Consider the following 23,379-nt stretch of genomic DNA (forward strand, 5'->3'; position numbering starts at 1 on the left):
AAGGACACTATTAGTTTGTAATGCTCTATTATCATTGCATACTGGCATTAGATATCATGCATTCCTTTAGCATATCTTTCTGCTTAAAAACACACTACCCATCAATCACAAAACTCAGAACATATTGCAGTTAATGTCCCTATCCATCACGCAATCCAGTCTTTTGCCCTATCCAGCATGCAGTTAAGTTTATCACACAGTCCAGTACACAATCCAGCGCACATTCCAGTTCATCGCCCTATCAAGCATGCATATTAGTTTATCACACAGTCCAACACACAATACAGCATACAATGCAGTCTATAGCCGTATTCAGCATGTAGTCCAGTTTATCACACAGTTCAGCACATAATCCAGTCACAATCTAGTCCATTGCCCATTCCATCACACAATCATCCATCACACAATTCAGCACATAATCCAGTTATTCTCCCCATCACACAATCCAGCACATAGTCCACTTCATCTCCCAATTCACCACAGAATCCAGTCCATAGCTCTATCCAGTGCACAATCCACCTATCACATAGTCCAGCTCAGAATCCAGTGCATTCCCTAATCCAACAGGCAACCTAGTCTGTCATACAGCCCAGCCCATAATTTAGTCAATCACCTTATCCAGCACCCAATCAACCTATCATACAGTCCATCACATAATCCATCCATCAGACAGTCTAGCACATAAAATATCCATCACACAATTCAGCACACAATCCAGTTCATCACATAGCCCAGCACATAATACAGCCCGTAGCCTTATCATCACGCAATCCAGTCCATCATCCATACAGCACACAATCCAGTCCATCACATAGCCCAGCACATAATACAGTCTGTAGGCCCTACCATCACACAATCCAGTCCATCACTCATACCAGCACACAATCCAGTCAATTACTTTATCCAGCATACAATCCACCCAGCACATGCTCACAGTCTTCAAACAAACCATCCATCACACCGTTTAGCCCACAATCCAGTCTGTCATAGTCCAGTTCATAATCTAGCCCATCAACCTATCAGCACAAAATTTACCCATTACACAGTCCAGCACAGAATCCATCCATCACACAGTCCATTACATAATCCATCCACCACACAGTTCAGCACACATGACAGACCATCACACAGTCCAGCATACAATCCATTCATTGCAGTCCATCACCCTATCCAGCACTCAGTCTAACACACATTCCATCTATAAAACAGTCCATCACACAGTCCACCACACAATCTATCCATTCCAGTCCGTCAACATATCCTGACACAGGTCATTCCATGACCTTGTCCAGAACATCGCCCTGTCCAGCACATAGTCCACATCTACTGCCACGCAACTCTTTTTCAGCAGCATCCACTGTATGGCTATCCCTATCTGTAAAAACTGGGTATTTTTCTTTGACATGTAATTACAATTTGACAATTGTACATTGGTGTTTTTAAGAAGAATACTTGATGAGTTATGAGAAAAATTATTGCTTCTGTTGCTTCCACACATTGTACTTTGAGGCAGAGGTATCAAACATAATTTTCAGTACAGTGATGCCCTGTGAAGTAAGCAGATGACTCTTTAAGTCTTCAAAGAGATTTGAATGCATAGCAGTGCATCCAAAATATCAAGTAAAACTTTATGTATAAATCTATGACTTACAAAATCTCCTATCCTTGGGGTTCCTTAAAATTATGGCATCCATGTAAAAGTGTAATTTTGCATCTGACTCAAAGGACTTTACATAAGCATTTCATTTTCATTAGAAGTGCAAGCATGTCTGCTGCGAATATAAATGGGTAGACTGAATTTCTTTTTTTGGAATTTCTCTTTCAGCAAACATTGGAGGTCAACGTATTTCAACAACACATGACAATATTATTAAGACTGAAGCACCATATTCTATACCTGGTATAATTCTTTTTACAGAACGTTTCATAGTATAAAGTCAACTTCTTAGTACATATCCATAGGAAACATGTAATTTTCTTATCACAATTCTTCTGGCTCTGTTGTTCAAGATATCAGCTACCTCAAGTGTTGAAGAACATTATTTATTTCGTTCTCGTACTGTCTTACCGTATCAAAAGGTAATTAAAAAAAAATAAAAAAAGTTTGCTGACGCGTTTTTTGATGCAGAAACCGCATAGGAAACCGCAGCAAAAAACGTTCGAAAATGCCACCCATTAATTTCAATGGGAGGCAGACACATTTTTTTACCGCGAGCGGTAAAAAACACTTGCGGTAAAAAGAAGCGTCATGCACTATCTTTGGCCGTTTACGCCTCTGACCTGCCATTGACATCAATGGGAGGCAGAGAAAGTGTATTTCGCAGCATTTTTGCCCGTGGCACTCAATGGATGCGAGCGAAAAACGCGACAAACCGCGTGCAGGCAGATCAAAATCTGCCTCAAAATTCCAAACGGAACTATGAGCCAGAATTTTCCTCCTGCAAAAAACTCAGGTCTTCTGTGGCATCTTCCATCAAGACGTTAGCAGCAGATCCTTGCGGTTACGCAGCCACAAACACAGAAAGTTTTTATGCACTGTGTGTTCTGACACCTTTCTGTTATAGCCACCAGTAACTTTTTTAGCAATTTGTGCTACAGTAGCTCTTCTGTGTGATCGGACCAGATGGGTTAGCCTTCGCTTCACACGCGCATCACGACCCTGTAGCCAGTTCAATGATTGTCCTTGGTAAGAACTAACCACTGGGAAGCACCCAGAAGACCTGTGCTTTTGGAGATGCTCTAACCCAGTTATCTAGCCATCACAATTTGGGCCTTGTCGCTCAGATTCTTACACTTGCCCATTTATTTTTGCTTCCGACACATCAACTTCAAGAACTGACTATTCACTTGCTGCCTAATGTATCCCACCACTTGTCAGGTGCCATTGTAATGAGGTAATCAATGTTATTCAGTTCACCTGTCAGTGGTTTTAATGTTATGGCTGAACAGTGTATGTACTGTATACACTATATGGGCAAAAGTATTGGGACACCTACACATTACACATTCAGGAGCTTTTATGACATCCAATTCTAAATCCATATGCATTAATATGAAGTTGGTCCCCCCTTTGCAGTTAAAACAGCTTCTACTATGCTGGGAAGGCTTTCTGCAAGATTTTGGAGTGTGTCCGGGGATTTTTGTGCATTTGTGAGGTCAGTCACTGATGTTGGACGGGAGGCCCCAACTGGCAATCCCCATTCTTGTTCAATTCAAACGTATTTGGCTTTTGCAAAATTCAGACTCGTCCATCAGACTGCCAGATAGAGAAGCATAATTTGTAATTTCACAAAACACGTGTCCACTGCTCTAAAGTCCATCACGCCATCCGACGCTTGGAATTGTGCTTGGTTATGTAAGGCTTGCATTCAGCTGTTTGGACATGGAAACCCATGCAATGAAGCTCCTGGCACACAGTTTTTGTATGGATGTAAATGCCGGAGGACGTTTGTAACTCTGCAGTTACTGAGTCAGCAGAGCATTGGTGGTTTTTATGCACTATGCGACTCCGTAATCGTCAACCTCGCTCCGTAACTTTAAGTGATCTGCTACTTCGTGGCTGAGTTATTGTGATTTCTTTTGTGTTTTATCTTACCCCAGTGCTGGATTCTCAGCTACACTGCTCAGTACTGTGATGTAATCTCCTCCATGTTGCGGCAGCTTACCTAGTTAGGTTGAAAAAAACACATGTCCATCAAGTTCAACCAAGGGATGGGAAAAGGGAAGGGATGAAACAAAATTTCTACACGTTGACATAGGAGCTGATATTTTTTCGTTCTAGGAAATTATCTAAGCCTTTTTTTAAGCCATCTACTGTCCCTGCTGTGACCAGCTCCTGCAGTAGGCTATTCCATAGATTCACAGTTCTCACAGTAAAGAAGGCTTGTCGCCTCTGCAGGTTGAACCTTTTTTTTCTCCAGACGGAGGGAGTGTCCCCTTGTTTTTTGAGGGGGTTTTACATGAAACAGGATTTCACCATATTTTTTGCGTGTGCCATTCATGTATTTATAGTTAATCATGTCCCCCCTTAGTCATCTCTTTTCAAGGATAAATAGGTTTAATTCTTATCTTTTCTCATAACTTAGATTCTCCATGCCTCTTATTAGCTTAGTTGCTCTTCTTTGTATTTTCTACAACTCCAGGGCATCCTTTCTATGAACTGGAGCCCAGAACTGAACTGCATATTCTAGATGAGGCCTCACTAATGCTTTGTAAAGTGGTAATATTACATCCCTGTCCCGCGAGTCCATGCCTCTTTTAATACACGAAAATATCTTTCTGGCCTTAGAAGCAGCTTCTTGACATTGCATGCTGTTATTTAGTTTATGATCTACAAGTACACCCAGATCCTTCCCAACAAGTGAATCCCCCAGTGTAGCTCCCCCTAGGATGTATGATGCATGCAGGTTGTTCGTACCAAGGAGCATAACTTTACATTTATGTACATCAAACATATATATTTTATAGATAGAGATAAGAGAGCAGAATGTTCTCTTGTCTCTGTGTGCAGTGTATAGAACACATGCCTTTAGGCCCCACCCACTAGCTCAGGGAAAACTCAGAATTAGAAAGAGAGCCTGCAAAGGGGAAAACTGCAAAAAAAAAAAAATGCAGAATATTGGCCAGAAATAGTGTTATATCTCATGTACACACATAAGTCACTATGCTTTATGTGTAATACCGTTTTAGACCTGTGTAAGGATTTAGTAATCCTATTGAATAGTCAGTTATCCTTATGGTTGCCACTAATGCTAAAAATATCCATGGCAGTTTTACAAGCGTAGTCCTATCTTGGTAGCTGACTTGTTTGTAGTGTTGAAGGTGGCACTTTTAAACCTGTGCAATGGAATCTTCACAAAGATGGAAATGTAATTTAATGGGACACTAAACCTATAAATAAATGAGAACTTTTTTTTTTACAACAAATACCTATTTTTCAGTTGTCAAGACTTTCTGTGAGGTTTTTTTGGTCTGCTCTATTTTCAGTTCAGGAATGACTGAAGGGACTTAGTAAAAAAAGAGGAGTTAACAAATGGACCATGACTAATTATTCCTAGTCTCCTATTGCAGACATAGGAATGGGGAATGTTTATGCTCTCTGCCAGAGACAAATCCTACTAAGACCCATTGCATATGCCAAGCTTATTGGTTATATAGGCATTTCAGAAGAAGACACCTAGGAGCCTCATCAACTCCCCAAATGTAAGGGGCTGTGGGTGCTCTGCAATGGTGGAAGTCAATGTTGATCTACTGCAAGTGTTGTGTTGAAGCTTTATTGTACGTGAAATCTCTGAGCAATACTGTAGGCTGTTGGGTACTTTCCAGAGTGCTGCTGTCTTTTTGTGTGGGGATCAGAGGTATTTTTTTAATTTCTTGCATTAATTCCTTACATGTTTTTACAGTAACTAGATATAGAGAGAGAGAGAGAGAGAGAGAGAGAAAGAGAGAGAGAGTAAAGAGTGCTTTTGTTTTCTAATTATATGCATGCAAAGATGTATTTTTAATCATATTTTTTTGTGTATCTAACATGTTTTCCTTGCGGATCAGAACACTTCCACACTTGTTTTTTTTCCACAGGATCATTTATTTCACGTTCCTGAACCACCTTTGCTTTCTGTTTCTACTAAATTTATTCCATCATTAATTAAATTACCTGGAAGTTGAATTTGAATTCTATTATTTTTTTCTAGTTCCAAAAGAAACTACATCATTTCACCCCAAGCCTTTCCCTAGCACTGAAGCACCAAACGATGAAGATGGTAAAATCATTACCTCCTTTAATGGGCAATATTTGTGATACTATGACAGAATTCTTCCCTCTTCTAACAGCTTCCAATTCTTTTTTTTTACTTTTACCTCAGACAGCACACAGCCAGAGTCTGAAATAAACACATCAGAAGCACCACACGAGTATGAACCAGAAACATTTACTTTAGGTAATAATTCAATGAAATTTGTAGACCATATTTAAGTTGATCTAGGGCCTTTGCATGTCTTTGGAAAAGAAAACATGGCGATCCTCCATGTTAGCGCCTTCTTATTCATGCAAATATCTGATAGTCTGGAAGCATTTGCTTTTGACTTTCTAATAAAATTTCTATATTTAAATCTTTAAGCATAGGTATTGTGAATCTAAACTAATGTAAAAGTAGAGATCTAAACCTGTCAGCAGAATACAGGCAGCCTCTATAGTGTCTATAGTGCAGCAGACAGAAGCTGTGGAAATTTGCAGCAATTTCCTTCCCTTATTATCAGAAGGTTTATGTTAATGCAAGAAGTGATTCAGATAGCAAGAATATTTTAAGGGCAGTAAAATGGTGTCCACACTATAATTTGGAATTTAGATTTTATCTTACATTATGTTGCCCTACAATCCCTGAAATTTTGACTTACCTGAGAGGTACCATTCCAGAGAACGCTGGCATTCTCCCCTTGGCCATTGCTGAAGCCTGTGCCGAGCCATCACTTTACGTGCACCATTGTAAAAAGCACTGATAAGAGAGAAATTCCTATACAGACTACTGGGGGGCTTTTGACAACACTGCTCAGAATTGGTGGTCCAGCACAGGCATCAGCCTAGAAGAGAGGACAGCAGTATATATATTTCGAATTGCTGGTAAGCGAAACTTTGAGGTCATGTAGGAACCATTACTTCAGGTAAAAGCTGTACTTTCCGTTTTTTGCCCAGAGCTACACTTCATGTATTTTGCCATAAGTTGTTTTTTGCTCACTAGTAAATATCAAGAGCCTCCTAATTCGAAGTTGCAGTTATTTAGGATTCTGTTGTTGGGTTGAATTTCACTCTATATTTCTCCAGTGATGTTAATTTGAAACACAAGGTGGTCTTTATTGCAGCTTCGCATGATAAAACAGTTGTTCAGAAGTTTTCGTCAACTTCCAAGCCAAAGACCACAACTGGTAAATTCAATTTCTTAATAAAGTGCATGTGCTCATTCAGTACTGATATATCGGGACAAATAGTACAGCCAGCAATATACTAAAGGGTGGACAAATGACTAAATAAACTGCCGCTGATATCTTATGTTGGCTTCTATAATCTGCTGCTATGATAAATATGATTCATGCATTTCTTTTTTTTCCCCCTATTTATTATATCATTCACGTGCTTTGATTTCATTAATGTGAATTAGACATGAGAGGGTGACCAGGGTTACAAACACTGGAACAAAAGTACCTATTTGTATATGACTTCATTACATTATAATTCCCCCTGCTTTCCGTATTAATTGTATTACATGCAAATTACAGGCATAGACGGACAGAGCAGTCAGCGTGGGGCATCTTCAGCCATTAGCAGAGTGATATTAGAGGTAGTAGGCAACATTTTGTCAACTTCTGCTGTACAGCTCAGTAACATGCAGCCATAGCTGTTATTTTACTGTGGTATCAAGGACCTATAGTGTATAAAATTTTTATTTCAGGGACAAGAGTGGAGTAATAAATGGCCCTGATATTTTAAATGACCTGAGTTGGACCATTTTGCTAATTATGAATATTTTGGGCTATAACATGACATTAAATGACCTCCAAGCATTTTCAGGGTAGATATTAGAAGATGCCAGTCCCTGTCAATCAAATATGTGTAAATACATATTACTGCACATATTCATACATACAGTCAAATTTTGTTTTGTAACCATAGTACATAAGACAACATCCAAGCTTTTTACAACTAATACTCCCACCACTTCACAATGGACACAGTCAACACAGGGTAATATGTCTTCATTTGGTTTGCGCCATTGTACGAAAAAATAACTCCTGCTTCCAAATGCATTGCTTAAGCATCATAAGTGCTAATATTGTAGTAGACACTTGGTATTTAACACTTTCCTCTACGCAATTTCTTTAACATTCATAGTAGACTTGACTGTGCAATTAATGCATGATCATACAAATGCATGAGTAAAATAAATCTCATTCTAGATGTCTGCAGTACTGCTATATGGCTGTATACCATGTGTCAATGCTGTGGAGGTAAAATGGTTTACATGAATGTGCTACCTTGAATTTGCTTTGTACACTTAATGCTTAAAGGCTTTGTAAACCTTTGAAATCATGTTGTTTGTTTTAAATAAAAATGTCTATCAGTGTGTTTGGTGCAACTTTCTAAATACGCACTTTTTATAAACAATTATTTTTACTTTTTGAGATATAGCTGCTTTGTGTCCTGTATACAGAGCAGCTGTATCTAGCGCTAGCGCTGTATCTAGCGCTGAATCCTGTACCCGTCAGGTCAGCGGCACTGACAGGTTCAGTAACAGCGGGTCCTGCGTGCATCTGACACGTGGGATCGAGCTCTTACCGATCACATCTAAGTTCATAACTTAGATGTAACCCGATAACAGGTGGATCCTGCACCAACATTCCAAACATATCTCAAAATCAATTTTCTTTGGGTAAAAGCTGTATTAAAAAAATCAGCACATGCTACATGTAGGGGCAATAAAGAGGCACATTATATACTGTTTATAGTTGTATTTTTTCTGCTTGTTAACAATTAACATTACTAAGATAGTGTGTTCACGTGGCAGAATTGACTAACTGCAATTATTTTGCAGCATTAAACACCATTTCCAGAAAAGACACACCCAGTGGCATAACTACCGCCGTAGCAGCCGTAGCAGCTGCTACGGGGCCCGCGGCATGAGGGGGCCGTTTCGCCCGCCGGCACGGGCCCCCTCCATGGCCGGAGGCTCCGCTAGCATCCGCTATGGCTGCTACAGCACGACGCCACTGAACACTACGGCAGAGCAGGGAGGTATCTCCCCGCTCTGCCATTAAACAAAAGACATGTATCCCCTATCCACAGGATAGGGGATACATGTGTGATCGCTGGCAGCGATAAGGAGAACGGGGGACTGAAAGTCCCCTGAAGTTCTCCATCACAAACCTCGGACTTCCGGGGTCAGTGTCGGCAGCTCTGTAGAAATTAAAGGAGCACCGGTCGCGCTTCTGCGCATGCGTGACCAGCGCTCCTTTCATTTTTATTGAGCTGCGCAGACGCCGGAAGGCAGAGGTTAGTCATGGAGAACTTCAGGGGGACTTTCGGTCCCCCGTTCTCCCTATCGCTGCCAGCGATCACACATGTATCCCCTATCCTGTGCATGGGGGGGACTCTGTATGGCGTTACCTACAGGGGGGGACTCTGTATGGCGTTACCTACAGGGGGGACGACGACTCTGTATGGCGTTACCTACAGGGGGGGACTCTGTATGGTGTTACCTACAGGGGGGGACTCTGCATGGCGTTACCTACAGGGGGAGACACTGCATGGCGTTACCTACAGGGGGGGACTCTGCATGGCGTTACCTACAGGGGGAGACACTGCATGGCGTTACCTACAGGGGGGGACTCTGCATGGCGTTACCTACAGGGGGGGACTCTGTATGGCATTACCTACAGGGGGGACTCTGTATGGCGTTACCTACAGGGGGGGACTCTGCATGGCGTTACCTACAGGGGGGGACTCTGCATGGCGTTACCTACAGGGGGGGACTCTGCATGGCGTTACCTACAGGGGGGGACTCTGTATGGTGTTACCTACAGGGGGGACTCTGTATGGTGTTACCTACAGGGAGGGACTCTGCATGGCGTTACCTACAGGGGGGGACTCTGCATGGCGTTACCTACAGGGGGGGACTCTGCATGGCGTTACCTACAGGGGGAGACTCTGTATGGTGTTACCTACAGGGGGGGACTCTGTATGGTGTTACCTACAGGGAGGGACTCTGCATGGCGTTACCTACAGAGGGGGCTCTGCATGGCGTTACCTACAGGGGGGGACTCTGCATGGCGTTACCTACAGGGGGGACTCTGTATGGTGTTACCTACAGGGGGGGGACTCTGCATGGCGTTCTCTACCGAGGGGGCTGTATGGCTTTATCTACAGGGGGGATGTATGGCGTTATCTACAGGGGGGGGCTGTAAAAAAGGCACTATCTACAAGGGGGGGTTGTGTGACACTCAGGGGAGGGGGGCCCCAGTCAAAAGTTTGCTATGGGGCCCAGTCTTTCCTAGTTACACCCCTGGACACACCCTACAGCGGGTATTGTAAATACTCTACTGCTCTGTTCAGAGTTTTACAGAAGATTGTACTCTAAGGCTATGTTCACACTGAGTATTTTGGGGGAGGAATACCTGCCTCAAAATTCCGTTTGGAACTTTGAGGCAGATTTTCCTCTCCCTGCACGCCGATTTTCGCTGCGATTTTCGCGCCGTTTTTCGCCCGCGGCCATTGAGCGCCGAGGGCATAAAACAGCGCGAAATACGCTTTCTCTGCCTCCAATTGAAGTCAATGGGAGGTCAGAGGCGGAAGCGCCCGAAGATCGGAAATCAATGGGAGGCGTTCTCGGGCCGTTTTTGCCGAGTTTTGCGACGCGGTTTCCACGTCAAAAAACTTGACAAAATACTCCGTGTGAAAATCCCCTAATAGTATCGGACATCCCAACCTAAATATATATTGTAGCAAGTAAGTTCTGAATGAGTATAGGCCAATCTTGGCAATCATCCACTGCGTTACCTGTCAGGACTTAATGTCAGAAAGGTTCTAGACATCCAGACACTTTTTTCAGCCTACTTTCAACCCACTTAACTCCTTAAAACCAGAGGTCTTTGGGCCATAATGACCAGTCATGTAAAGTAATTTTAGACACATACTGATAAAACGTCTTTCCTTAAATAGCATGACCATAAATTATCATTCTAGTTAGTGGGATCCCATATACATTGTACAATATAACTGCAGCACCGCAACATGTATGGTCTCTTTGGTTTCTTAGCTCGAACATTCACTGTGATGGAGTTAGTATAATTACATGGTGAAGTACAACAGAAAGTGATATACATTATAAACGGCTATTACTTTACAGTTTACAACTAATGTCATGGTGAAGTACAACAGGAAGTGATATACAGTATATACAGCTATTACTTTACAGTTTACAAGTAATGTAAGTATAAGATATTTTCCAGTAGAAGTCAGGAGATATTTATGGGCTTGTCTCATTACTTCTACATGGTTGATGTATTGAACAATTGAAATAGCACAAGTTCTATTCCAGCTTTAAATGGCATAACTAACTAATACTTCTATTCCATTCAGTTTTAAAGGTCATAGATCCTATTCAGTTAATTGAAGAAACAACCACACCCATGGGTAAATAATCCTCTGCTATAGCATTTTTCTCCTTAAATTCGGACCGTGTTGCATGTTTTTTTTTTCTAGGCTAGTTAACTCCATGATGAAAATCTTTGCATCTCTTCTTTTTTGCAGATTTTGCACATTGCTTTCTTGTCTTTGCCAGATTCTAAAATCATATGATCTAATTTTCAATCACTGCTTGGTAACTCAGAGAGTCATCTTTGGGACTTACATATAGATATTGTCTTGATGTTGAAAGAAAGTACTTAAATTGAGCTCTTACATTTTATTTCTAGTTCCAACTGAAACCCAAAAACTTATTCCCAAAAAGGCTCAAACTACAGAAAGTCCACCCTTGCCAGTTGGTAATAATTCATTTATTTTCCACCAATGGTTTCTTTCAAGTGCAATGTTTTATAACAAACAAGCCAGAATTATCAGTCCAACGCAGGAGAGTTTTGTATTGCTAATACTGTAAAACTGTTTTATTCCACGCAGATCCTAGAACATCTCATATTCTTCCAATTGACAATATAGGAGTTGAGATTTTTGAACATACCAAGATATTTCTGGGTAAACATAAGATTTATTTTTGCAGAAAGTGTCTCATTTGCTCAACATTTTGTGGTTATGTCTTTCATTTTAATGATTTTCTATCTGTAGACAACTATTGACGGTTCTGCATCTAAATCTAAATGTTTCTTTTTTAGCTTCAGTGTGCATTATGTATCAAACCCAAGAAAAAACATCTTTGTTGCTTACATCCATCAAATTATTTTCCCAGTGCAATTTAGAAAGTGTTCAGCAACATGTGCGAAATTGTCTGTTCTCAGAGACAATTTTGATACATGATACCCAGTGTTTATTAGTGATCGATTAATATCTTCAGAGTTTTTATTATGCAGAGCTATTAAGCTTACTACATACAGTTGGGTTTAGTAGGTGGACCATTGTGTTGTAACTCACAAGTTAGGACATAGCTAACCTTATAATCTTAAATTGACTAAACTATACTTGTAGAAAAATGTGCAGCGTTTCACATATTAGTGAGTATGGTCATCTGAAAGATGAAAAGACCTTTCTGGCTTAAAATGACAGCATATGATGAGTGGAATGCCCATTGGGCATAATGAACCTTAGATCTGAAACTTTTCAATATCAATGGAAGGGCTAGTAGAAGTTTATGCATGAGAAAAAGAAAGCAGTCTTGTTTCTATAATAGGTTTTACATTAGTGGGTATTTAAGTATCTAAACTATTCACCTCAAGAATATTTTGCATAATACCATACAAAACACCATAAGGGCTTTTCCACCCGTAACGGTATTGATGCATATATGCAGCAGAATACAATAGCAGCAAAATGGGTGAGATTTAACAAATCTCATCCACATGCTGCGTAAAATTTCAGAAATGCAGAAATTCACCTGCGGTACGTATTTTTTGTACGGCAGCATGTCAATACCTGCTGCGGAAAGTGTACTGATTTGCTGTGTTTTTCAGTGGAGATATCACCATCTCCCAGCATTAAAGGGACTATGTGGCTAGAAAAAAATGTTTTCTTCAGTTAAACAGTTAGTATATAAGTGATTACACAGTGTTTTATTTTTTTTTATTTTTTCACAAGTCAGGAAATATTATAAATTAGATTCTAATTTATAACATTTCCATGTGCTGGTCACTAGAGGGAGCAATTCCCAAAATTGCAGCATGGTCAATGTGATCAAGCAACCTCATTGCTTTATGCTGCAAATTTGGGGTAGACACACTCGCTCTAGTGTCCTCACACAATCCCCCCTCCCTTATCCTGGCTAGTGTCAGGAGAAGGAGGGGGTTGAATCTTCAAACCTCCTACACTGTGTGCCGCTATTTTCTGAGCGAATGCACAGTGTAGGAGGATTAGATACAGTGGTAATCAGACAGTATAACACGAATATACACGAACATAATACACACATCACATACACAAACATAACTTACCTGCTCCTGCCGCCGCTGCCGCCTCCGCTCCTATACCTTGCGTCTTCGCTGCCTTGAACATATGGCCGGAAGCCGCAACTGGAAGTCGTCATCTTACTGGCCGCGGCTTCCGGTCCACATGAAAATGGCGCCGTATTTCGCTCTGCCAAAGAGCTTCCTTATGGTCTGTGTGGGAGCGGCTTATGCGCCGTTCCCACACAGACGGCGTACACTATAGTGAATGGAACGGCTCTCGTTCGCATTCTCTATGGGGATGTATCGTTAATCGACACATACAGAGATGAAAAAAAATGTCAGCCCCCATAGAGAAGTAAAAGTAAGAAAAAAGTAAAAAGTACAAAACAAGAACACAAATAAATAAAATTTCTTTTAATAACATACTAAAAGCAATATTATATAAAAAAAAAAAATTTCATGACACCTTCCCTTTAAAAAAAAACAAAAAAAAAAACACCGCAAAATCTGCATCATTTTCTGCAGTGAAAAACGCAGGAAATGGTGCGGTTTATCCGCAGCGGAATGCCTGCCAGTTTTAACAGAAATGCTGCAGAAATTTTCTGCAATTCCGTTACGTGTGGACAAGCCCTAATTATGATTGTATTCATTGACCAAAACAGCTTTGCATTTGGATTAAATGTCAGTGATTTAATGCAGATGTAAAATGAGTGATTACTTCCAAACGTCTCTTTTCTAAACTGATGTTGGGCCCTATCTAAGTGGATTTTGTTTTACTTTTGACTTAACATTTGTAAAGGATTACTTTATATAAATAATTCTACGGTTGTATGACACCTTTGAGTACTCTTTTCAATAGCTTTCACATGTCCTCTTCTGGCAAGTGAAAAGTAATTGTAACTTTCCACCACATATAAACGGCTTTGTACTCTTTTGCTTCAGTGCAACTAAGCAAAGTTATCATAGGGGCTCATGCACATGGCCGTATTATGGATCTCTGTATCTATGATATGGTACCCATAGAATTCTGTGGGTACATACTGTACATCCTATGCCTCTGATTTTATATGGAGGCACTCAAAAGTTTTCTTAAAGTGTAGCTAAACGTTTGACAAACTTCTGACATATCATAGTGACATGTCAGAAGTTTGGATTGGTGGGGGTCCGAGCACTGAGACCCCCACCAATCGCTAGAATGAAGCAGCTGAAGTGCTGGTGTGAGCGTTCATCTGCTTCGTGTCTGTTCGGCTATTTCCGGAAATAAACGTATCTGTGTACGGACTCAATAGAAAGTCCATTCGCTCGTACACCGATACATCGGCTTTTCGGAAAAAGCCGAACAGACACGAAGCAGCTGAACGCTCACACGAGCACTTCAGCTGCTTCGTTCTAGAGATTAGTCTCACTGCTCGGACCCCCATCAATCCAAACTTCTGACATGTGCCTATGACATGTAAGAAGTTTGTCAAATGTTTAGCTACACTTTAAGGATTGAATTTTTGAGAAAAAGAATTGTGGTGTGTTCTATTACAGAGATAGACTCCTCTAGAAGTGCCGCAATACATGGTCCATGTACATGAGCCCTAAATGTGATATGAATTTGTTCTAACTTACTACATTTTTATTAATTAATTTATTCATTTATTTGTTTATGTATTTATCATATTATTTTGCCATATAAACTTGCAAAGAAACACCTTTTTTTTTCAGAGCTAAATAAAACAGAAAAACCTAGTTCCCCTAAAATCAACAGACCTACTCAAAGTCCACCAACATCCACTGGTAATTTAAAAAATTTTCTTTTTAAAAAGAAATAAAAATACTGCCCAGAATCTCTATGTACTTATAAAATATGTTATATTCCACACAGTGGTGAAACCAGTGCACCCCAAAAGGATGCCTATTAACATCATTAGTCTTCAAATATTTGCGGATCCAACAGTTCCAAGTGGTAAAGTTGCCTGCTTTCCATTAGCATAGCATGTTTATTTTTGCCTCTATCCCCTTAGTGCAAAAAAAACAAACAAACAAACAAACAAGAGCCCTAAAATGCTTTGTAATTCTTACTTAGCTCTTGTTCGTTTTTTAGCCTTTTTCTTGCAATTCTGTCATTTCTCTAGATCCACAGATAGAGTACAGTTTGTTGCAACAATATAACCATGGGCAAGTTTTTGTATTTAATGTGGCTACATTTGTATCTCAAAGCATGGGGCATAACTGATGGGACATTATGAATCCTTTCTTTACATTGTTATTCAAAGAGTACCTTGAACGCAACAAACTCTGCTCCACCTGTAAATTGATAGTTGTAAGATGTTACGGCTGGCTCCCAAATGCTACAGGTCTGCACTCCAGTGTATAGAATGCTTTTCTAGAGATATCTTTAAAAGCTGCCTGCCTATTCCAGTCTTTTATCGCATTCGCAATTCATTCCTTTCTACTAGTGAATGATCATATAATGGATTTTTATTCCTATTGTTTTACAGAGAAAAGTTTATAACATCTGTTCTTTTATTTACATTCCAGAAAAGACTGAGGCACAAACCAGCTCACCTCTTATTCCTAAAACAACTCAGTCAAATAAAATTTTACACTCAAAACCCGGTAATTGAGCTTTTGTTCACTGTTTATGGATGAAAATGAAGATACAATGAAGTTGTTGTTATTATCATTATTATTATTTAGTATTATTAGATACAGTTTCCTACCTGCCGTAATGGGTGAACCCCTCAGGGTCTTGAAAAAGCAACTTCTAGCACTCAATTTTCGATTCATAGGGGTTGTTAGGCTTTTTTTTTTCACTTATTATATGGTTTAGGTAGAACAATGTTTGATGTATTTGTGAGGAGTTTAGTAAACTAATCATCTGTTAGTATTCGCTCAGTTATTAAATTGACACTCTTCAAAGGCTATCAATAATATTGTGAAGTGTCCAGAGCTCTAGGTTGTTGCTTTAATTTTGTTAAAAGCTTCTTATTAGCCAAAAATGTACATTTCTTGTGCCATAGTCATTTTTGTTTTATTCTCCATCACAGCTCCAAAATCAACACAGAGAGTACCTATACATTTTATTAGTCTTCAGATCTTTGAAGAACCAGATGTACCTTTGGGTAAAGAGCCTTTCATGTTTATTGACTGAATATTTGCAATGACCACATCAAGAATGGTTTTATTGCCATGTAGAGCACGCACTGATTTCATTAGTACTACTACCATTATTCTGTGACAGCATTCCGAGGTCCAGAAAGCGCTTTGCTCTTAGGATAGGAAGGTTGCAGATCCCATTAACTTACATGAACCTCTAAGCATCCCTGTGAAGTTTCACAATGTTAAAAACTGAGTTTAAAGATGAAGTTAGCACCTATTCCTCATAAATGGCACTTATATGTGTTTATGTTTGTAACTACACAATAAACCTTCCTACTCCTATAATATATGCCAGGCTTTGTCAAGCCAAGTTAATAAAATCCCAAGCAAAAGACAATTATAACTTGCTAACATTACTCTAATAATAAATTTTAAAGGGTTTGTTCGATTGACTATTCCCCTTCCACATTCTATGAGCCAGAGTGGAGAGCTGCTCACAAAGAGTGAAGAGCCACTCACAAAGTGCGGCTTTTACCCTAGCGGACACAGCCTGGTCATGTATTACATTTGAATGGCCACCTTGTAATACTAGCAGTTGCTGCATGGGAAATAACCAGATTCTGCCTCCCTGGGCAACATCGCCAAGGGTTAAAGAAGCTGAACCCGTGGCAATCAGCTTCTCACTGGGCTAGATACTACTTATAAAGGGGTTGTCTTTGTGGGACAAACCCATTTAATTATTTATCTTCCCTAGATTAGACAATACATATAGGATCGTCTTACCTTTCTAGACTTCAAATGTAAGAAATATAATTGGACTACACAGACATATTCTTGCTACACTAGAATATGCATTATAGTATCTCGTGAACATTACACTGCTTATATTGAACAGCTACCGCTACTAAATGTGTTATATCTTTCAGTTCCTAACACAACACAAAGACCTTATCAGCCCACAACTACACAAAAGCCTGAAAGTCCTCCTCGTTCAAAGCCTGGTAATGATTTTAACTACAGCAGTTGTGCTGTTCATATTTTCTATTGCTTGATCCAATCGGGAGGCTAGAAAATAGGAATGTTTATAGGCAAACAATAAATGCAGCATTAGACCCTGTTCACACTGGTGTCATCGGTTCAGTTTCTACAGGATCCATGATGGATATGATGGATTCTGGTTTAATGTATTTTGCAAGGGATCCATCCTATTGACTCAAAATGGGTCCATTATGTTTCTGCTTTTTTTAATATAGAGCAGAATAGTGCTGTAGACAATGCTATTCTGCCCATCAGGGGCAAGGGAAAACTGAACCATGACTTCAGTGTGAACAAATCCTAAATTAATATTATAATTGAAAAAAAAATAAGGAACTAAAGCTTTTTGATTATACTGGTAAGGAAAAAATGGAATAATGCTATACTGCATGAAGGGACCACTGTATAATCTATTCTATAAATTCTATTTTATTTAAAAGTTTCCTTTTATATTTTATTTACTCAGTATACTGGGAAAATGCCCCTATACTTTTTATGAAGCAAAAATACTGGTGTTCCTATGCAGTTGCACTAATCCTGGAGACAGTAAAATGTTTAGTTTAGCTATTTGGCACTTGACCATTAACAAGAAGTCCTGTCTAGAGTCAAGTGACTACTATTTGTGCTAGATCCTGAGCTGCTATTTCCCTGCCTGTCTTCTTCAACGTAATTGTTTCCATATATATCCAGATTTAGATTACTTTATCTATCCATCAATAATAAGCGTGCTGTTCTGTAGTTCGGTCTGCGTTGGTCCATTGCGAAAATGTGTTCGGCTTATCTGTACACTAATCTACTAACATATACTGTAATATAGTATGAGTAATCTGTGCTTCCCCATCAGTGTAGTAATCCCAAATGGCTTTCATTCTCATAATAGCTTTTCTTTGTCATCGGTCCATCCAGCTAAGATTTCTCATCACATATTGTACACAGGTTCTTATAGTTAAACGTGCATACCTCAAGCTATCTACTTCCAGCAATTTTGGAAACCAATGGTGTAGCGTGTCTTATATACTACATATACAGTAATTCTTGCCATCTCTAAAATAATCTAGGGTTGATTGTATTTTAATCAGATGTTCCAGAAAATATACTCTGGATGAAATTATTGGTCCTAATGCAGGACTTAATAGACCACTAAAAAGATACATGGACACATACAGTTTGTTGTTGCTGACCATTGTTTGGAAAATATACAGTAGTTTAGATGTTGGAAGATCATGCTCACTTTTTACTGTTCCCGTTCTTTTACGCTATTGTTTCTGCGAAAAAAAACTTAAACTTAACGAAACGGAAGCAACTGGAAACCAACTGCAACCGAAGCATTACCATTGAAATCAATGGTAATGCAAAACGGAAGCTATGGTTTCCGTTTGGCTTTCCGATCATCGTTTCCTCCGACGGAAAGCTGCAAAGGAAATTATGAAATAAAGCTGATGTGAACAGACCTTTACATACAAGTTAAACCAAACCGCACATACCTTCATCCTGTCATTTAAACCCTTTGAATGTGGCCATACACGTGTATATATCCATATGTCAAAGTTTGAAAGAACGAACATATTGTATTAAAAGACTTCTCTTTCTTTGAAAACTTTATCAGCCACTGTTGCCGGTCTAGTATGGCTTTTTCTCCGTTATAATCTGACACCTATTGTAATAAATCCAGATGTTTATAGAATTTTGTTTCACATAACTGTAGCTAACTGATGATCATGCAATAACAGTTCATTATTAATATGTTCCATCCCTGTGATCATTCCATGGCTAATATAACGAAATCATAGCACTGAAATTTGCAGCTCATTCTTTGATTTCTTACTCTAGTTGAGAAACCTTGTTTTCAGTAGTAAAAAAGAGATCTAATTGGGTTTTTTTACAGTTCCAACGCAAAAGGTTTCAACTCAAATAACCAAAAAACCCAAACCAACTTCTCGGACTCATGCAAAACCTGGTAATGCATTTATATGTGTTTTATTTAATTTCTTCTCAATATCTCTATAGTGTTAAGGCCTCTTTCACACACAGAATTTTTCTGGCAATTTAGACAGCATTAAAAATCTCTTCTAAAAACACTAGCATTATTAAAATGTAACATTCATTTTTTAAGGTGTTTTTTAGCAACGTTTTTGGAGGCATTTTTCATTTAGTGTTATTTTGTACATGCTTGTTTATGGCATTTTTGAAGTCCTATCGAGAAGCCTATGGGAAAAACGTCTGATAAAACGCCATACCCAGAGCATGCTGCGTTTGGAAAAAAAACACCACTGACCACAAAACTGCCACAAAAACACCACAAACCAAAATGCAACTGTGTGTAGTGCATTTGATTTTTTACTATAGACTTTAAAGGGGTTGTCCACTACCGGACAACTGATGACCTATCCACCGAATAGGTCATCAGTATATCATCGGTGCGGGTCCGACACCTGGACCCCGCACCAATAAGCTGCTTCGGCTGTCTGCAGGCACCAGATGTCATTGCACAATATGCAATGTACGGAGCCGTAAGCAGTTGGCTCCGTACATTGCATAGCAGGCGTGCTGCCGAACTGCAACTCTGCCCTTATTCATTTGAATAGGAGCAGAGCTGTAGTACTGCATCTCAGCCGTTATTCTTTGGCAGAAGTCCCCTGCTTCCAGCATGGACGACCGGTGCCAGAAGGCAGCCAGAGAAGCTGATCATTTCAGGGTCCGGGTGTCGGACCCCCACCGATCATATACTTATGACCTATCCGGTTGTCCGGTAGTGGACAAACCCTTTAATGTAATGTCTGGTCGCACTAATGGTTTACAAGCTGGAGATCTGTGAAAAATTGCAGTTTTTAAAACACCAAGACACAGACATTATAAATAAAAACAGCTCCATGAACATACAAAAACTTTGTACAGTGTAGTACATAGAAAACTATGTATATTGTAGTACATAAAAAACTGACTGTGTACATTGATCTATGCTATTCTCACTACATTAAAATGATCGAGACAATTCTTATGTGCGGTGCCTGTCCTGTTATTGGAATACTGAGACAGCCTTCATTTAAAAATCATGTGTTGTTGGTTTCTTCCCATTTTACATGAACACATCATCATGAGGGCAAATTGGTTCTAGTCAAACCATACAGCTAAGACTATAAGGGTATAGTCATATATTGCAAATTAGTTATAGAAAGGTCTGTGACTGTTTCATACATCTAAACTGGGTTTATAAAAATGCTGCGGAACCAACCCCATTCAACTGGATGAAAAGAATTTTCAGTCTATTGTGTGTTAACATACCCTTATGCCAGGTTCCCACGGGTTGTATACGCTGCGTAAAAATCACGCAGCGTATCCAACCTGGAATCCGTAGAATATATCGTCCGAAAAACCGCACGATTGTGGTGCGGTTTTTCGAACTGAATTTCCGCTACGGAAGGCATCAGAAAATCAACGAAAACGCAGCATAAATTGACATGCTTTTCTGTCGCGGGTTTTCCCTATTGAATTCAATGGGAATGCAAAACCCACAACAGAAAGCCATGTGCTGCGACTTTTGCAGCGGAATCCAAGCGATTCCACCGCAAAAATCGCAACTCGGAAAAAAAAATCATACTTACCCAGAACTCTCTCCTCCTTCCTGCAGTCCGGACTCCTGGGATGACGTTGCATCCCATGTGACCACTGCAGCCAATCACAAGCTACAGCGTCACATGGCCTGCAATGTCCTCTTAGAAGGTCGGGAACACATGGGTAATTAAAAAACGCATGCGTTTTTACAAAAATCTATGCGTTTGTAGATGGTTTTTTTCTCCAAAACAGTTCAAATCGCAATATAAACGTGCAATATGTGAACCCAGCCTTAGAGCACTAATAGTACTAGAACTAGTGTATTTGTTCAGATTCTTTCGTTGTTTTACAAGTGTACCTCAAAATTACATGAATGTATGTTTAGAAACTGAAATTATTTCTTATCAGCTTCTACAGGCGCTCCCAAGGATCCTACTAAATCTAAACATCCACACGTGATTTATGCTACTACGTTGGGTAACAACAGATACAACCTTTTGTGAATAGCTTATTTCTCTTGTAAAAGTCAGTCGCCTCCATCCTGCATAGTTGACATGCTGCGTGGTCATACTTGAAACCTGCAAGCTGTTTCGCATTCATTCTATGGATAAAATGTATTGCTTTAATCACCAAGATCTTTGTTTCATCATCATCCTGCTTTTATGCTGGCAGCATGCCGCCATTTTCTTCAACCATTCTGGGGAAAAAATCTAATCATCATTTTTTCTTTTACCATTAAAAATCCATTTCCATTTCAGAAGCAACATTCCATCATCAGCACAATCTTACTGCAATGAACTGCATGGCCATATAAAGGTCTTATCATAGCATCCCTAATTTCCTAACTGAAATATATTGTTCATTAATTGGAAATTGTCTTTCTATTTTCAGTGCCATACCGATTGCAGCATAGCTCTTCTAGGCCCAAAACATCACTCAGACCACGGACTAGACCTCCTGGTAATTTTTTCAATGTTTCTTTTGTGCCACCATATGTAATTCCTCTGTGTGCGATCTTTATGTTATGTATGTTTGTTTCATTTATATTTATTTATTTTTTATCATATTTTTTTTCTACTTTTAATATCTTTAGACAGCTTCCTCCTTTAAATTAAAGAGCTGTTGTTCTACATGTTCGAAAATAGATTCTGTAGGTATTTGGAACATTGCTGGTATAAAAAGCGTTCCACTTAAAATATTCCAGTCTAACTCTGAATATCAGATTTTATTTTTTTTACTGTTAGATTCATAACACGTCTGCAGGCAGTTCATGCTAATAAATAGGTAAATTGCCCACCAAATTTTATCACCCTTAAAGGGGTTTTCCCATCTTCGAGAATTATGGCATATCCACAGGATATGCCATAAAAATCCGATAGATGCAGGTCCCACCTCTGGGACCCGCACCTATCTCTAGAACGTTGCCCCCTAAACTTAATTCTAGCTTACTCGGCTCTTGCTGCCTTCCAGCCACTTCCTGCTTAGGTGGTTTGGAGTTACGGAAACAGCCGAGATCACTGAGCTATGCTGTTTCCGTAACCCACATAGAAAAGAATGGGAGTTATGGAAACAGCGTAGCACAGCTATCTACGCTGTATCCGTAGCTACTCAGTTCTGGAAACAGCGTAGCTCACCGTGCTACGCTGTTTCAGTAACTCCCATTCACATCTATGGGAGTTACTGAAACAGCATAGCTCAGCGAGCACTCGGCTGTTTCCGTAACTCCCGACCACCTAACAAGGAAGTGGCGGGAGGCAGCGGAGTTGAGTAAGCTAAAACGTGGTTTAGGGGGCCCCGGTCTAGAGATAGGTGCGGGTCCCAGAGGTGGGATCCGCATATATCTGACTTTTATGGCATATCCTTTGGATATGCCATAAATGTCCAAGACGGGAAAACCCCTTTAAAGTACATAAGAACTATGATCATACCCATTCAATGTTTTCTTGTTTTTATGGCTGGCATGTAATATCATGGCTTCTACAGGCGATGACAGCTAATCACTGGGGGTTAGAGAAGCTGGATCCGCGGTAATTAGTCGATTACTGGGCTGACTTTTATTTACAAAGCGTTTGTTTTGATGAAAAATGAAAGGCGTTTGTAATAAACTTGTAATAGAATTGTTGTTGCCTCTCATTGTACCCCATTGCAGGAACAGTAGGAAATTACTTTTCTGTTTTAGTTTAAACACCCTTACTCTTCATTAACTGTTAGGGTGCGCTCACACGTGGTGTACTTGCATTGTTTTCCACAGAGTAAGAATACGCTGCGGGAAAACTACAATGTATGCCTATGGGAAAAATATTCTGCAACACATTGCGGATATACATTCTACATACATTCTAAAGTTTTCCATAGTGTATGTTTACACTGCAGAAATACAAGTGCACCCTTAGGCCTTATTCACACAGTGCAGATTTGCTGCAGATTTTGCTTGCATTTTTAATTCAATAACTTGTATTAAAGTTTTGTAACAAAAATAAATAAGTACATGCAAACAATGTATGCATTGAATTAGTACATAGTTTCAATAAAGAATGAGCATCGTATGATACAACAAAGAACCGTGAGCAGGTAACACAATGTCCTGGTCAAAACATAGTATTAACA

The 23,379-nt window shown here is 39.6% G+C and overlaps 1 protein-coding gene across 1 annotated transcript in view; it reads left to right on the plus strand.

Moving 5' to 3' along the window:
* Positions 1-23,379, plus strand: part of ABI3BP (ABI family member 3 binding protein) — a 365,114-nt gene that overhangs the window by 251,000 nt on the left and 90,735 nt on the right. The window contains exons 21-35 of the mRNA XM_075852779.1: positions 1,826-1,900; positions 5,691-5,759; positions 5,862-5,936; positions 6,856-6,918; positions 11,126-11,179; positions 11,461-11,529; positions 11,663-11,737; positions 14,809-14,880; positions 14,969-15,049; positions 15,625-15,702; positions 16,134-16,208; positions 17,112-17,186; positions 19,106-19,177; positions 21,181-21,249; positions 21,664-21,732. Of these exons, the coding sequence (XP_075708894.1) occupies positions 1,826-1,900; positions 5,691-5,759; positions 5,862-5,936; positions 6,856-6,918; positions 11,126-11,179; positions 11,461-11,529; positions 11,663-11,737; positions 14,809-14,880; positions 14,969-15,049; positions 15,625-15,702; positions 16,134-16,208; positions 17,112-17,186; positions 19,106-19,177; positions 21,181-21,249; positions 21,664-21,732 (1,071 nt within the window). The remainder of the gene's footprint in view (positions 1-1,825; positions 1,901-5,690; positions 5,760-5,861; positions 5,937-6,855; positions 6,919-11,125; positions 11,180-11,460; positions 11,530-11,662; positions 11,738-14,808; positions 14,881-14,968; positions 15,050-15,624; positions 15,703-16,133; positions 16,209-17,111; positions 17,187-19,105; positions 19,178-21,180; positions 21,250-21,663; positions 21,733-23,379) is intronic.

The sequence above is a fragment of the Rhinoderma darwinii genome, chromosome 2 (assembly GCF_050947455.1).
Source record: "Rhinoderma darwinii isolate aRhiDar2 chromosome 2, aRhiDar2.hap1, whole genome shotgun sequence".
NCBI classification, from domain to species: Eukaryota; Metazoa; Chordata; class Amphibia; order Anura; family Rhinodermatidae; genus Rhinoderma; species Rhinoderma darwinii.